At 54.7% G+C, this 15,045-nt stretch overlaps 1 protein-coding gene across 1 annotated transcript in view; it reads right to left on the bottom strand.

Moving 5' to 3' along the window:
* Positions 1 to 7,322: 7,322 nt before the first annotated feature.
* Positions 7,323 to 15,045, bottom strand: part of GNB1L (G protein subunit beta 1 like) — a 75,220-nt gene continuing 67,497 nt past the window's right edge. Inside the window, exon 7 of the mRNA XM_039462441.2 lies at positions 7,323 to 14,804. Within this exon, the coding sequence (XP_039318375.2) occupies positions 14,553 to 14,804 (252 nt within the window). The 3' untranslated portion in view covers positions 7,323 to 14,552. The remainder of the gene's footprint in view (positions 14,805 to 15,045) is intronic.

Genomic DNA, 15,045 nt, shown 5'->3' with positions numbered 1-15,045 from the left:
GTGGCACGTGCCTGTAATCCCAGCTACTCAGGAGGCTGAGGCAGGAGAATTGCCTGAACCCAGGAGGCGGAGGTTGCGGTGAGCCGAGATCGCGCCATTGCACTCCAGCCTGGGTAACAAGAGCGAAACTCCGTCTCAAAACAAAAAAAAACAAAAAAAAACAAAAAAAAAACAAACCAGAAAACAACATGTGTTGGTGAGGACGCGGAGCCCCGGGAAGCCGTCTACACTGCTGGTACAGCTGCTGTCGGGGATAGTGTGGTGGGTCCTGAAAAATTATACAGCTGTTCGGGAGGGTGAAGGAGGAGGACCGCTTGAGACCAGGAGCTCGAGACCAGGAGCTCGAGACCAGCCCGGACAACAAAGTGAGACCCCATCTCTACAAAGAAATTAAACATCACCTGGGTGTGGTGACAGGTACCTGTAGTCTCAGCTACTCGGGAGGCTGAGGGAGGAGGATCGCCTGAACCCAGGAGGTCCAGGCTGCAGTGAGCCACAGTCACACCACTCCACTCCAGCCTGGTGACGGAGCAAGGTCTTGCCTCTAAAATAAATTAAAATTATAGATGGAATTACTGTATGATCCGGCAATTCCGCTTCTGGGAAAATACTCAGCAGACTTAAAAGCAGAGTCTCGGCTGGGCGCGGTGGCTCAAGCTTGTAATCCCAGCACTTTGGGAGGCCGAGGCGGGCGGATCACGAGGTCGAGAGATCGAGACCATCCTGGTCAACATGGTGAAACCCCGTCTCTACTAAAAATACAAAAAATTAGCTGGGCATGGTGGCGCGTGCCTGTCATCCCAGCTACTCGGGAGGCTGAGGCAGGAGAATTGCCTGAACCCAGGAGGCGGAGGTTGCGGTGAGCCGAGAACACGCCATTGCACTCCAGCCTGGGTAACAAGAGCAAAACTCCGTCTCAAAAAAAAAAAAAAAAAAAAAAGCAGAGTCTCAGGTATTTATCCACCCATGTTCATAGCAGCATTACTCACGATAGCAAGAGGTGGAAGTGAGCAGAGTCCACTGATAAATGAAAATGCGGGGTGTGTGTGTGTGTGTGTGTGTGTGCGCGCGTGCGTGCATGCCACGGCATTATTCAGCCTTAACAAGGAAGGGAATTCCGTCGTATCCTACAACACAGATGAACCCTGAGTCCTTAGGCTCCGTGAATTGAGCCGGTCACAAAGGACACATATTGTACTGTACAATTCCACTTGCATGAGGCCCCTCAGGTAGTCAGATTCAGGGAACAGACAGGAGAACAGGGACCGTTGGTGTCTAGGAGAGGGAATGGGGTGTTGGTGTCTAGTGGGGACAGAGTTTCTGCCTTGTACTCACCTGGAGGTGGAGGCACAGCAGTGGGAATACACTTAATGCCACCAAATTGTGCACTTCAACACGGTCACAATGGCACATTATTTTTATTGTTTGTAGAGACAGGGTCCCACTATGTTGCCCATGCTGGCCTTGAACTCGGGCTCAGGCTCTCCTTCCACCTTGGCCTCCCAAAATGCTGGGATTACAGGCGTGAGCCACCACATCTGGCCAAATTTGTGGGTTTTTTTGGTTTTTATTTTTTTGAAATGGAGTTTCTCTCTTGTCACCCAGGCTGGACTGCAGTGGTGCGATCTTGGCTCACCGCAACCTCTGCCTCCTAAGTTCAAGTGATTTTCTGACCTCAGCCTCCCAAGTAGCTGGGATTACAGGCACCTGCCACCACACTCAGTTAATTTTTGTATTTTTTTTTTTTTTTTTTTTTTTTGAGACGGAGTTTCGCTCTTGTTACCCAGGCTGGAGTGCAATGGCGCGATCTCGGCTCACCGCAACCTCCGCCTCCTGGGTTCAGGCAATTCTCCTGCCTCAGCCTCCTGAGTAGCTGGGATTACAGGCACGCGCCACCATGCCCAGCTAATTTTTTGTATTTTTAGTAGAGACGGGGTTTCACCATGTTGACCAAGGATGGTCTCTATCTCTTGACCTTGTGATCCACCCGCCTCAGCCTCCCAAAGTGCTGGGATTACAGGCTTGAGCCACCGTGCCCGGCCCAATTTTTGTATTTTTAGTGGAGACGGGATTTCACTGTGTTGGCCAGACTGGTCTCGAACTCCCGACCTCAGGTGATCCGCCTGCCTCAGCCTCTGAAAGTGCTGGGATTACAGGAGTGAGCCACTGTGCCCAGCCAAAATTTGTGTTTTTAAATGTATGCTTAAATAATTTTGAAATCCTGGATCATCCACAGTTTGCAAAAGCCAGTGCTGTTTATCTTGGATTGACCAATTGACTGCCTCTGAAGCAGTGGTTTTTAATAGGAGCAGTCTTGTCCCCTGGGGCGTCTGACAGTGCCTGGGACTCTGTGCTTGTCACTCTTGGGTGGGGGTGCTTCTGGCATCTGGTGGGTGGAGGCGGGGGGTGCTGTCTACCCCCTGCAATGCACGCTCGGAACCACAGACCCAGTGCCACGGGGCTGCTGTGGAGAGGCTTTTCCACCTGGCTGCACCCTGTCTGAAGCAGCTAGTGGCGCAGCCCTGAATATTCTGAGGCCAAGAGCTCCCAAGTCCCACCTGGCATGGGCCCTCTCCACACTCCTCCCCCTGCCCAAGTGGCCCCAGACTCCCCAGTGAGGCCACATAACTTGGAGTGCTTGCCTGGAACCTGAGGGGGCCGGCTGTAGTGAGGCCAGCTTCAAGGGAGGCTGCCGGGCTAGGCTCAAGAAGGCTGGTGACAGCCTTACAGGGAGACAGAGGGTCACCGGAGCCATTCCTGGAGGTGGCCCCTCCACGTCACGCCCCTGGCAAATCCCACCAGCTCCTGAGTGGAAGGTGTATGCCACATGGCAGAGGTGGGAGGGAGTTTTCACCACCTGGGGCTGCTAGCGCCCCTGAAACCACCTGGAAGTCCCAGTGGCTTCTCCGGGGACAGGCAGTGATGTGGCCCGTGCCCATCCCAGCTCTGGGGCCTGTGCTCATGGCTCCCTGCCTGCCCGTGGCCTCCCTCCCTCTCAGGGGTGGTTTCTCTGTCCTCACCCAGTATGGTGCTCTGTAGCTTTCCTTAGGAAGCCGGCTCCTTAGGAGGAAGACGCGTGGCCCCTCGCTCCAGGAAGACGCAGCCCTCCCTCGCTGGGGGTGGGAGGGTAAGGCAAACGTGCTGAGGTATCCATCCCATGAGCACAAGGCACACGGTGACTGCTCTTTTAGAGCTCACGTTCCTGCGGGAGGGGCAGGTGATGTCCAGGGGCCTGTGCAGGGTGGCGGGCTCTGTGGAGGCAGGGTCACCTCAGAGACGGGTGCAAGGGACCTCAGAACACCCCAGGGCTAGGGCCTGCCTGCCCTGCTCAGGAGCTGGGTCTTGCACTGAGGGAGGGGGAGTCACGTCTCAAGGGCAGCCACTGGGCCTGAAACGCAGAACTGCGTGTGATCAGCCTGCGGGGAACAAGGCTTTGAGGGAGCACGTCTACCCTCGAGGGACGGAGGCGGAGGCTGGTACCTGACGTCCGTGCCAGCCGCCCGGTACCCGTATGCGCCTCTGCCAGTGAGTGGATCTCGCCGAGGGGAGGAAGCAGCGTGCTCAGGAGGCGCCGGGCCGCGTGGCTGTGTTTGTGAGCCGTGTGGGAAAAGGCAGAGCCACGGCGCAGAACCCAGACCTGCCAGTGCAGGCAGAAGGGGCCGGAGGAGGAGCTTCCTGGGTAACGCTCAATCCCATGCAGGACAGAGGGTGCGTGTTATTGAACATGAAGATCTACTCTTAGAAAGAGTGTGCTGGCCTTTCCCACGGCTTCTCCTCTGTTTTGACCCATTCTGGGTACCGATCCTTTCTCTCTCCTCGCCATCCTCCGCTCTCTGCCTCTTTCGCTGGGCTCCACAGTGTGCCGGGCACAGGTTCTGAAGGTGTTGTTACTCTATTTTTTTTTTTTTTTTTTTTTTTGAGACAGGGTCTCACTCTGCCACCCAGCATAGCGTGCAGTGGTGCGATTATGGCTCACGGCAGCCTCGACCTCCCAGGCTCAGGTGATCCTCCCACCTCGACCGCCCGTGTTGCTGGGAGCACAGGCACACACCGCCACGCCTAGCTCATTTTTAAGTTTTTTGTAGAGATGGGATTTTGCCATGTTGTCCAGGCTGCTCTCAAACTCCAGAGGGCAAGTGATCCTCTTGCCCTCGGCTTCCCCAAGTGCTGGGATAAGCCACCACGCCCAACCAGGATTTGTCATTCTTAACTAGTGAAATAGTATGTTCCTGCTCCATTTCATGAGACAGGATCTTGCTCTGTCACCGAGGCTGGAGTGCAGTGACATCGTGATCAAGGCTGGCTACAGCCTCAACCTCCCAGTCTCAAGCGATCCTTCCTCTTCAGTCTCCCGAGTAGTTAGGACTGCAGGTGTGTGCCACCACGCCTGGCTTTTTTTGTTGTTAGAGATGGGGTCTCACTATGTTGCCCAGGCTAGTCTCAAAATCCTGAGCTCAAGTGATCCTCCCAGTGCCTTCCAAAGCACTGGGATTACAGGTGTGAGCCACTGCGCCCGGCTGTTGCTCCTTCTTTCTTCTTCTTCTTTTTTTAAATTAAATTTAATTTTTTTAAGACGGGGTTTCACCATGTTGGTCAGGCTGGTCTTGAACTCCCGACCTCAGGTGATTGGCCCGCCTTGGCCTCCAAAGTGCTTGGATTACAGGCGTAAGCCACCACGCCTGGCTGCTGCTTCCTTTTTTTTTTTTTTTTTTTTTTTTTTTTTTTTTTTTTGAGACGGAGATTCGCTCTTGTTACCCAGGCTGGAGTGCAATGGCGCGATCTCGGCTCACCGCAACCTCCGCCTCCTGGGTTCAGGCAATTCTCCTGCCTCAGCCTCCTGAGTAGCTGGGATTACAGGCACGTGCCACCATGCCCAGCTAATTTTTTGTATTTTTAGTAGAGACGGGGTTTCACCATGTTGACCAGGATGGTCTCGATCTCTTGACCTCGTGATCCAACCGCCTCAGCCTCCCAAAGTGCTGGGATTACAGGCTTGAGCCACCGCGCCCGGCTAAAGTGCATGTTTTATAATAAATCCTTCTCTATAGTGTCACACACTAACTCAGTTGGTAAATCAAAACTTGTTGGATGAAACAAAGTAAATTTCTCGTGACATTTAAACATTGACTGTAAACTCATTATAAACACTTCTAAATGTTTAATGAAAACTACAAGCTTGACATATCTGGTCTCAAAATGCCGTAAACATCTCAGTCCAGACGCCCACACACTATGAGAATGATTCCCTCACACTTGTTCTGAAGGCAGTAGCTGTGCTTTTCTGCATCGCGTTCTTTTTCTTTCTCAGACGCGCTCTTAGCACCCTCCTGGGGATGAGCATCCGGCCTGCATCACTTGGGAAGAGCCCTGGCCGGGGCTTCAGGTGGGGGCACTTCCAAGTACCGCTGCCCAGTGAGCCTGACTGCCCCTCAGGCTCTTTCCCTTCACATTTACTTATTTATTTATTTACTTATTTTATTCTTTTTTTTTTTTTTTTTAAAGATGGGGTTTCACGGTGTTGGTCAGGCTGGTCTTGAACTCCCGACCTCAGGTAATCCACCCGCCTTAGCCTCCAAAGTGCTTGGATTACAGGCGTGAGCCACCGCACCCGGCCTTAATTTATTTTTTAAATTGATGTATTTCTTGTGTAACGTTCTTATCACAAAAATGATAACTATGTCAGGTGATGTATTTGCTGATTAGCTAGACTTCACCAGGCCTTCAGTTTTCAGTTCTTTGCATTGAGGTAAAATACATGTAAATCCAATGTACCATCGTAGCCCTTTGTAAGCGGACAGTGCAGTGGGGTCAAGTCCGTGCACACGAGCGTAGCCATTGCCACCATCCACCTCCAGAACTCTTCATCTTGGAAAACGGAAGCTCTGTCCCCACGAAACGAGAACCCCCACTCCCCTCCCCCGGCAGCCAGTGTTCTACTGTCTCTGTCTCTGTGAATCTGACCTCTCTAGGCCCCTCGTATTAGTGGAATCACACGGCATGTGTCCTTTTGTGGCTGGCTTAGTTCACCGCGCGTAAGGACCTCAAGGTTCGTCCGTGGTGCAGCCTGCGTCAGAACGCCCTTCCTCCGTGGGGCTGTGCACTATTCTGTTGCATGTCTGTACCACATTTTGTTTATTCAGTCGTCTGTCAGTGGACCCCTGTTGACTGCCGTGAGTAACGCTGCTGTGAACACGAGCACAGAAATCTCCCTGCCACCCTGCTTCCAGTTCTCTTGGGTATTCTGCCACAGGAGGAATTGCTGGCTCACATGGCAATTTTGTTTTTTTGTTTTTTTGTTTTTGTTTTGTTTTTGTTTTTTTTTGAGACGGAGTTTCGCTCTTGTCACCCAGGCTGGAGTGCAATGGCGCCATCTCGGCTCACCGCAACCTCCGCCTCCTGGGTTCAAGCCATTCTCCTGCCTCAGCCTCCTGAGTAGCTGGGATTACAGGCACGCGCCACCATGCCCAGCTAATTTTTTGTATTTTTAGTAGAGACGGGGTTTCACCATGTTGACCAGGATGGTCTCGATCTCTCGACCTCGTGATCCACCTGCCTTGGCCTCCCAAAGTGCTGGGATTACAGGCTTGAGCCACCGTGCCCGGCCTCACATGGCAATTCTATGTCTAAGTTATTGAGAAATGAGCACGATGTTTTCATAGCTGCTATCCCCCTTACATTCCCACCAATAGTGAGCTCACCGTGTTGCCCAGGCTGGACTCCCAACTGCTGGGTTAAGTGATTCTCTTGCCTCAGCCTCTTGAAGAGCTGGGTACGTACCACGGCACCCAGCATGGCCCATTTTTGAATTGGCTTTTGTTGTTGTTGTTGAGTTTTAGGAATCTCTCCACGCACTTGTTTTCTGTCTCGTTATTTTTGGTGTGGCCATCCTCACGGGTGTAAGGCGGTATCTATCGCATTATAGTTCTGACTTGCATTTCCCTAATGAATAGTGATATTGACGCTGTACCTGCTGGCTACTCTGACGTCTTCTTTGGAGATACGTCTGCTTAAGTCATTTGCCTATTTTTTTTATTTTAATTTTTAGAGACAAGATCTCACTGTGTTGCCCAAGCTGGACTCCCAACTGCTGGGTTAAGTGATTCTCTTACCTCAGCCTCTTGAAGAGCTGGGTACATACCACGGCACCCAGCATGGCCCATTTTTGAATTGGCTTTTGTTCTTGTTGAGTTTTAGGAATTCTCTATATATTGTGGATATTTATCCCTTATCAGATATATAGTTTGTAAAGATTTTCTCTCCGTCTATGGGCCGATGTTGTTTTACTCTGTTGCGAGTGTATTTTGATGCGTACAACTTGTACATTTTCTTTCTTTCTTTTTTTTTTTTTTTTTTTTTTGAGACGGAGTTTTGCTCTTCTTACCCAGGCTGGAGTGCAATGGCACGATCTCAGCTCACCGCAACCTCCGCCTCCTGGGTTCAGGCAATTCTCCTGCCTCAGCCTCCTGAGTAGCTGGGATTACAGGCACGCGCCACCATGTCCAGCTAATTTTTTGTATTTTTAGTAGAGACGGGGTTTCACCACGTTGACCAGGATGGTCTCGATCTCTTGACCTTGTGATCCACCCGCCTCGGCCTCCCAAAGTGCTGGGATTACAGGCGTGAGCCACCGTGCCCAGCATCTTGTACATTTTCATGAAGCCCAGTTTATTTTTTCTTTTGTGACATGTGCCTTTGGTGTCATATCTAAGAATTCATTGCTAAATCCAATGTCATGAAGCTTTTGCCTTATGTTTTCTTCTAAGAGTTTTATAGTGTTAGCCCTTAATTTAGGTCTTTGATCTCTTTTGAGTTAAATTTTGTATTGGGTATGAGGTGGGGGGTCAAACTTCATTCTTTTGCATGTGTAAATCCATTTTTCCCAACATTGTTTGTTTAAAAGACTGTCTTTTCCCCCACTGAATGGTCATCATATGAAAAATCATTTGGCCAGCCAGGTGCAGTGGCATGTACCTCTAGTTCCAGCTACTTGGGAGGCAGAGGTAGGAGAACTGCTTGAGGCCAGGAATTCAAGACCAGCCGGGGCAACATAGTGAGAGCCTGTTTCTAATTAAGAAAAATATCACTAGACAATATACATGATTTATTTCTGGGTTCTCTATTCTATTATATTGGTCTTTACATCTGCCCTTATGCCAGTACCACACTGTTTTGATTACTATAGCTTTGTAATATGTTTTGAAACCGGAAGGTATGAATCCTCCAACTTTTTTCATTTTAAGATTGTTTTAGCTATTAGGGAGTCCTTAAGAGTCCATATGAATTTCAGAATGGCTATTTCTATTTCTACAAAAAATGTCACTGGGATTTTTTAAGAGAATGCCCTGAATCTGTAGATTGCTTTGGCCAGTAGGGATATCTTAACAATATTATGTTTCCCATTCCATAAACACAGTATGTACTTCCACTTCTGTTTTCTTTAATTTCTTTCGGCAATGTTGTACAGATTTCAGTGTACAAGTCTTTCACCTCCCTGGTAAGCTAAGTCTTAAGTATTTCATTATTTTTAATGCTGAGTCTCTTTTGATAACAAATTCTCCTGTTACACTGAGGAACTCTTTAGCCCATCTTTGGTATTTATTTTCAGTTTGTGACACTCTGGCATCTCTTCCTCGAGATGAGCGAGTCTTTGCATTGTCCTTCATTTGGAGATACAGCCTGGTGTGTCGGGACGAGAACGGACTAAGCTTCCTTGTTAGTGTCTTATCACACCTGCAGGGCTGAGTGACAGGGTGGTCCTGGGTGGGCTGCCTGTGGCTGTGTAAGCTGAATGGTTGCCCACTGGACTCTTCCCACCTACTGATGTGTGAGGCCGATGTGCATGGATTCTAGCTCCTTCTCTGTTTCTGGGGCCTCAGCTGTCTGTGTTCACTCTTTTCTGCGACACAGAGAGAAACAAGGACAAGCCTTGTTTTGTAAAGGCCATAAATACTTTGACCTTCCTCCACCCAGTGTGGGGCTCTGTGTCCCCTCTCCTTGACTCTAGGGCTGGTCACAGAAGGCTCTGGCTCTGGCCTGGCTTACTAGACATGCTCTTGAGGCCCCCAAGTAAGAAGTCTGAGTCCCTGAGACCACCACACTGCAAGGACACTTGAAGGTACTCAGGTTGGTGGTCCCCACGGTGCCCAGCCCCTGGATGGAGCCAAGGCTCCAGGCGCCTCAGTGAAGAGGCTGTGGTGGAAGCGGATCCTCCGGCCCTGGCCACTGCCCCATGGAGCAGACAAACTGCTCGGCCCAGCCTCTCCCAAATTGCCAACCCACAGAGCCCACGGGCACAGAATGGCTGTTACGCTGCTCTGTTTTGGGTGGTTTATTTAAAGTAGCAACAGATAATGGCACCAGGATGAAGCCAAATGACTCAACTTCTCAACACCCCACATTTTACAGGTTTCAGAGCCCAAGTCAGGAGGCCAAGTGTGCATGCAAGAGGTGGCAGGGGACAGGTGTGCTGCGGCTCCCGGGCCACCTGCAGGGCTGGATGGTGGAAGCAGTCCATCGAAAGCCTACGAGGTACTCGGGAGGCTGAGACAGGAGATCACTCGAGCCTAGGAGCAGGCCGCAGTGAGCTATGATTGTGCCACTGCACTCCAGCCTGGGTGACTGAGTGAGACCCCCACTGCTCCTGGTCTTAAAAAAAAATAGGTCATGAGCACCTCCTACTAATTTCCTCGGCTTAGCACACGCTGTGGCCATGGTCCCCACTGTCCGTGGCTTCATCCCGCACTCGAGGCTTCTCTATGTGGACTCCCAGCCAGTGCTGTGGGACCTCCCTTCCAGAGCTGGCGAGCTCTATGGGCTGGACTCGTCCCACTCCGCAGTGGCTGCCTGGCCTCCCCGCTGTCCCTCCCATAAAAGCTGATGGGGGCGGGGGAGGTGCCAAGCCACGGCTCACTGACCTGGGAAAGCCGACAGAATGACGGGCTCTCAGGGGCCTTCCACCTGCAAGGTGGAAAGGGGGACGCTGGCAAACCTGGCATGAAGGTTGAGACCCCGAGGAGAGTCAGGCCCCGGGGGATCGAGGAGCAGCTGTGCCTGCCCAGGACCACGGGGTCGGCGGGGCTGGCGGACTGGTAGACGCCACGTGCATGTCAAGTTCAGCTCCCGAGTTTTCACCGGGGCTGGCTTGCTGCTGGGATTTCGCATGAAGTTCTAGCTAATTGAGTATCAAGCGTTTCTCAAGAACCCCCGAAGGGATGTTTCTCCTTTGTGCAAACAGTCCTTTTGTGCAGAGGGTGTTCTGTGGCTTCTTGGCAGAGACACAGGTGGGAACACCTGAGTGAACATCGCTGCCTGGGGAGTGGAGACACGCACGGCACGTCAACACGGAGCACCAGCAGCGGCGGCGGGTCCTGGGCTGTGCTTGGGAGCCCTTCCTGGGACCATCTCCCAGCACTGGCTGACCCCTCAGGGCTACGTGCCAAGCCCAATCTGCCTGCAGGGCCGCCCGCTGCCAGAGGTAGAGGCAGGTTCACCAGGTTCACCTGGTCCCAGACCCTGTTGGTAACACGCAGGGAGGAAGGAAAAGGCTCCGGGCACGGCCACTTGTCTAAGAGGTACCCTGTTGGCGGCACCAGGCTGGGTGAGTGCTGCCCGGCTGCGGATGGGGTGGTGGCCAGACCTACCTCGTAAAGTGGGGCTGCGCAGAGGTCAGCACAGGGTGATGGCCACCATCAAGAGGGGAGGCCCCCTGGCACTGGAGGCAGGAGGCAGGGCCTCACCAGGCAGACGTGCCAGAGCCCACATCCCTGCACACAGCTCCTCGCTGGCCAGTGAAGTGGGACCTGCTGCCCCTCTGACAGTTCCCGGCAATCAGAGGGGCCACTCCACCTGCATCGGAGGAAGTGGCTGGGGATCCCACTCTGGGCCGTGGAAGTTACTGCACAGAACACCCCAAGGCCACCCCTGCTGGCTGTGAAGACACCAGCATTGCAGACAGTGCCCAGGGCTGGGGCTCACAGTAACAAGAATCTGGATTGGAACAGAAAAGAACCCCAGCCCCACTGCCACCCTGACGCAGCCTTGCGGGGCCCCGAGCAGAGGACTAGCTACGTTGTGCTGGCACGGTGACACATGGAAAGTCTCCCAGTAAGAACAGGGCAGCGGGCCAGCTGCAGTGGCTCAGGCCTGTGATTCTCGCGCTTTGAGAGGCCAGAGCAGGAGGATCGTTTGAGCACAGTTCGAGACCAGCCTGGGCAACAAAGTGAGACTCCTCTCTAAAAAAATAAAATAAAAAATTAGCTGGGCATGCACCTCCTTGGGCGGTCCTGAGCTACTTATGAGGCTGAGGCAGGAGAATCGCTTGAACCTGGGAGGCAGAGGTTGCAGTGAGCTGAGATTTGCCCGCTAGCCTGGGGGACAGAGTGAGACCCTGACTCAAAGAGCCCAAAACACACAGGATGGTAGAACACACCTACCTGAGTCAGCACCGAAAACGGCAAGAAAAGTCCACCGTTCTTTCCAAACACAAGTTCTCTCTGGCTTCAGAGACCTCGCTGCCACCCAGGTGTTACAGAGGAAGATGTGAAAGGGCCGATGGACGAAGCCTGCTGCACTCCCAGTTGGTGGGTTGGCCAGGGGCGTGATGGCAGTGCCCAGCCATGCTGCCAGGAGTCACCTCTCAGGTTCATCCCAGGAGCCACATGCCCTGCCTCGCGCGCTGCCTCTGGGCGGCCCCTCCTCCCCGCTTCATGCCTTCCCTGCCGGCTCTGGTGTCGCTCTGCCAGCCTCCAGGAAGCGGCTGTCTGCTACAAAGACAACACCAACGTCCAGGTACATCCCGGCTGGATGTCTGGAGCTGGGACGCTGTTTCTTCTTCCGGTGTGGAGGTTTTGAGTCTGGTCAGATGCACAGTGATTCATCACAACCCAGCTTCTGTTCACACAAAGGTCGGCCCATCCAGAGCCACATGGCCCTGCTGTGGACGCCACGGAGCAGCTGAAGAGGACCAGGACCAGGAGAGCCGCAGCGCTCTCGGCCAGCTTGGACCTCAAACCTGGTTCTGCTGCTCTCCCAGGCAACTCAGCCACGTGAACACAAATCCAGGGCCCCCACCCTCCCCAGGACATCTCTAAGGCCTCAGAAGCTGGACCTGCCTGGCAGGGGGCCCCTGCCTGCCCACCCACCCAGATGCACAACTGGCCCTGTTGCGTGCTGGAGGGTGAGGGCTGTGTCAGGACGCAGGACTCACGCTGCCCCCTAACTCCACCCCTGCACACTGAGATTCGGAACAAGATGTGCCTGGACACTACTCAACACCACATGGCCTGGGGCAGGCAGCTCAGAGCCAGGCGACGCTTGTGCCTCTGAGCTTGTGCCTTTGACTGAAAGCACGAGGGCCAGGGGATGACTCGGGGTCTGTACATCCCTGTCCACGGCTCTTCATGGCCTCTAGGTAAGATGCTAGCAGGCGACGCCACTCGCCAACCTCACACTGGCACACACACCTAGTCCCTCATGCAGGATGCACGCCTCGTGGCCGTGGGACCCGGGGAGTTTTGTAACTGTAGTGATGATGCCAAAGATGACAGGGACGTAAACAGGGGAAGGGGCAGGGGCCCAGAACCCTCAGTGGGGAGCTGAAGTGGGGCAGATGTGCCCGGTAGGGGCCTTTGGCAAGGCTGACTCCCACTCCTCCTGCCCTGACACCTTCCCTCTCTGTGACAGCCTGTGAAGAGCGCCCAGGCCGTGGCTCCCTCAGTACCTGCAGCCACTGCAGCCTGAACCCAGGACCCTTCCTCTCCCTGACACCTCGGTGATGTGAAAATCCCTCCTGGAGTGCCCCACCCATCCTGGTGGCCAGCCACAGGACACTCGAGAAGCAGCAGGCCCCCACCAAAGGTCCTGGGCACCTGGGGGTCACCCTTGTCCGATGGGGCCAGGCCAGTGCTGGAGTGGACAGTCTCCAAGCTTGGGCCTGGGGCCACTTTCCTGGCCAGCATTGATGTCCCTGTTTGGTGGAGCGCTCCCCATCGTACCTCTAATCGAAGAGAAGAGTGGTCGCAGGACCCCTTGAGGACACCAGCCCCCTAGCAACCATGTTCCTCACAGTGGGGGTGGGCACGGCCTCTGGACCCCCTGCAGTGGGTGCACAGGTCTCAGTGACAAAACCGACACTCTCATCCACAGGTCTTGGAAGCCTTCCTCGGCCATACCCCACAGCGGCTGGCCACATCCACTTCACTCAGCTCAGCACCCTCGGGCTGTAATCAGCCCTCAACCCCCAACTCGGCACCTTCCTGGCCCCAAGCTGCAGTGCCCAACCCAGCCCTCTGTTTGGTGGGTCTGTCTCGGGAACTGCCCTGATCCACCCACGCTCCGGCCACCTGGATCCCACACCCTTCCGATCCGTCCCACACATGTTCTCCAGATTTCTGCCCAGAAACCTGGAAACGCCACGTGGTCCTGCAGGAGGCTGGCGCCCCTCTCAGGGTCACCCTCTGTACCTCACCCTGGAGGCCTACTGGACTCAAGTCTAGTTCTAAGACTAGGAGCCCGGGTGGGGGGTCCCAAGGAGCATGGGCAGGGCCTCGCAGGACAACCGCCTCAAGGGAGGCTGCCCCAGGTCTTCAGGTAGAGCGTCTCTGCCAGCACTGAGGGCAGACACAGGCGTTTGTGGTCCCAGCTTCTTTGGATCTGCCCATGGGACCCACTCCAATATTCAGGGTCTTGGTTCTTTCCCAGTCAATACCTGCTTTTAGGAGGAGAGCCCTGCCAGGCCGGGCCCGGTCGTGTGCAGTGTGGGGCTCCGGCTGCTGAGTCCCGTTCTTGCTGTGTTGTGCCCTGCGGGGCGCCCTGTGTGCAGCCGCAGCTGTGACTGTGGCCTTGGCCGCTGTGCCCGTCACACTCCCTCACTGCTCTCGTGCCTTCTGCCCAGCACTCACCCGGAGGCGCACCCTGCCCACCTTCCCCACCGCACCCTCTCTGGGCAGGCGTGCCCTCCCGAATTCTACGTCTGGCCTGGCCCCCTCGCTGTCCCTCACGGGCACCTTGCTCTGCTTCACTCTCTGGGGAGTTCAGTTACTTCCTGATCCTGGCCTCAACCTGTGTGTTGGGAGCTCCTGGCCTCCTTGGGGTGAGGGGTCATGTGGACGGGCAGCTGTGGTCGGGGTCTGTCATCTCCCGACATTGAACCGCACGGGTGAGGGCGGGGCTGAGCATCCTGCCTGGTGGGGGCTGAGGGCGCTGATGCTAAGTGGGGGACCAGGGCCGCCTCAGGGAGTTCCTGCCTCGAGCCAACAACTTGGCAATGGAAATTTATTATAAAATACCCTCAGCTGGCAACACAGCAGGCCAAGCCAACGTCTCCTGCAGGCCTCAGATGCCCAGGGCGCTAGCTGGCCTCCAGAGTCACCATCCTGTGATGACACACTCCACAAAAAAAAAATTGCCAACTTCGTGAAGACAGTGGGGACTCCATGGTCCTTGGGCCACGACTTGCTGGTCCTCAGAGGCCCTTAAGGTTTCAGGTCGAGGCTGGGGCCTGATGCCCGCCTCACGGCCCGCCCTCTGTGTCTCCTGGAAAGGGAGCAGGTGAATCATGCGCGTGCGTAGAGTGACCAGAGGCTGATGCGCTGATCCTTGGAGCCCGCGGCCAGCAAGCCGTCGGCGGCAAAGGCCACACACTGCACGGCGGCGCTGTGGAAGGCCAGCACGGCCAGCGGCCGCATTTTCCTCCAGTGGAACACACGGATACGGTGGTCCCAGCCCGCGGTGGCCAGGATCTTGCGGTCCGGCCGGATCGTCACCTCGGCAATCCCGGGATTGGTGAGTTGGTGGGTCCCACACACCTGTGAGAGTGGGGAGGGCGTTAGTCTGCTCCTTAGGCCCGTGTGGCAGCGCTGCCCCAGGAGAGACGCAGGTCCACAGGCCCCGGACGTGAGGGCCACACGCTCCTGCCCAGCTGACCTCCCCTCTTCCTCAGGCTACAATGGGGACTCCAGCCCTCCCCTCGGACTGGTCTGGGGCCCCGCCCTGCTGCTCCCGCACCTGCTCTGACCGACTCCTCCCCAGTCAGAGAGCAGCAGAGAG

Source organism: Saimiri boliviensis, chromosome 21 (assembly GCF_048565385.1).
Source record: "Saimiri boliviensis isolate mSaiBol1 chromosome 21, mSaiBol1.pri, whole genome shotgun sequence".
Classification (NCBI taxonomy): domain Eukaryota; kingdom Metazoa; phylum Chordata; class Mammalia; order Primates; family Cebidae; genus Saimiri; species Saimiri boliviensis.
This window is presented reverse-complemented; position numbering and strand designations above follow the sequence as displayed.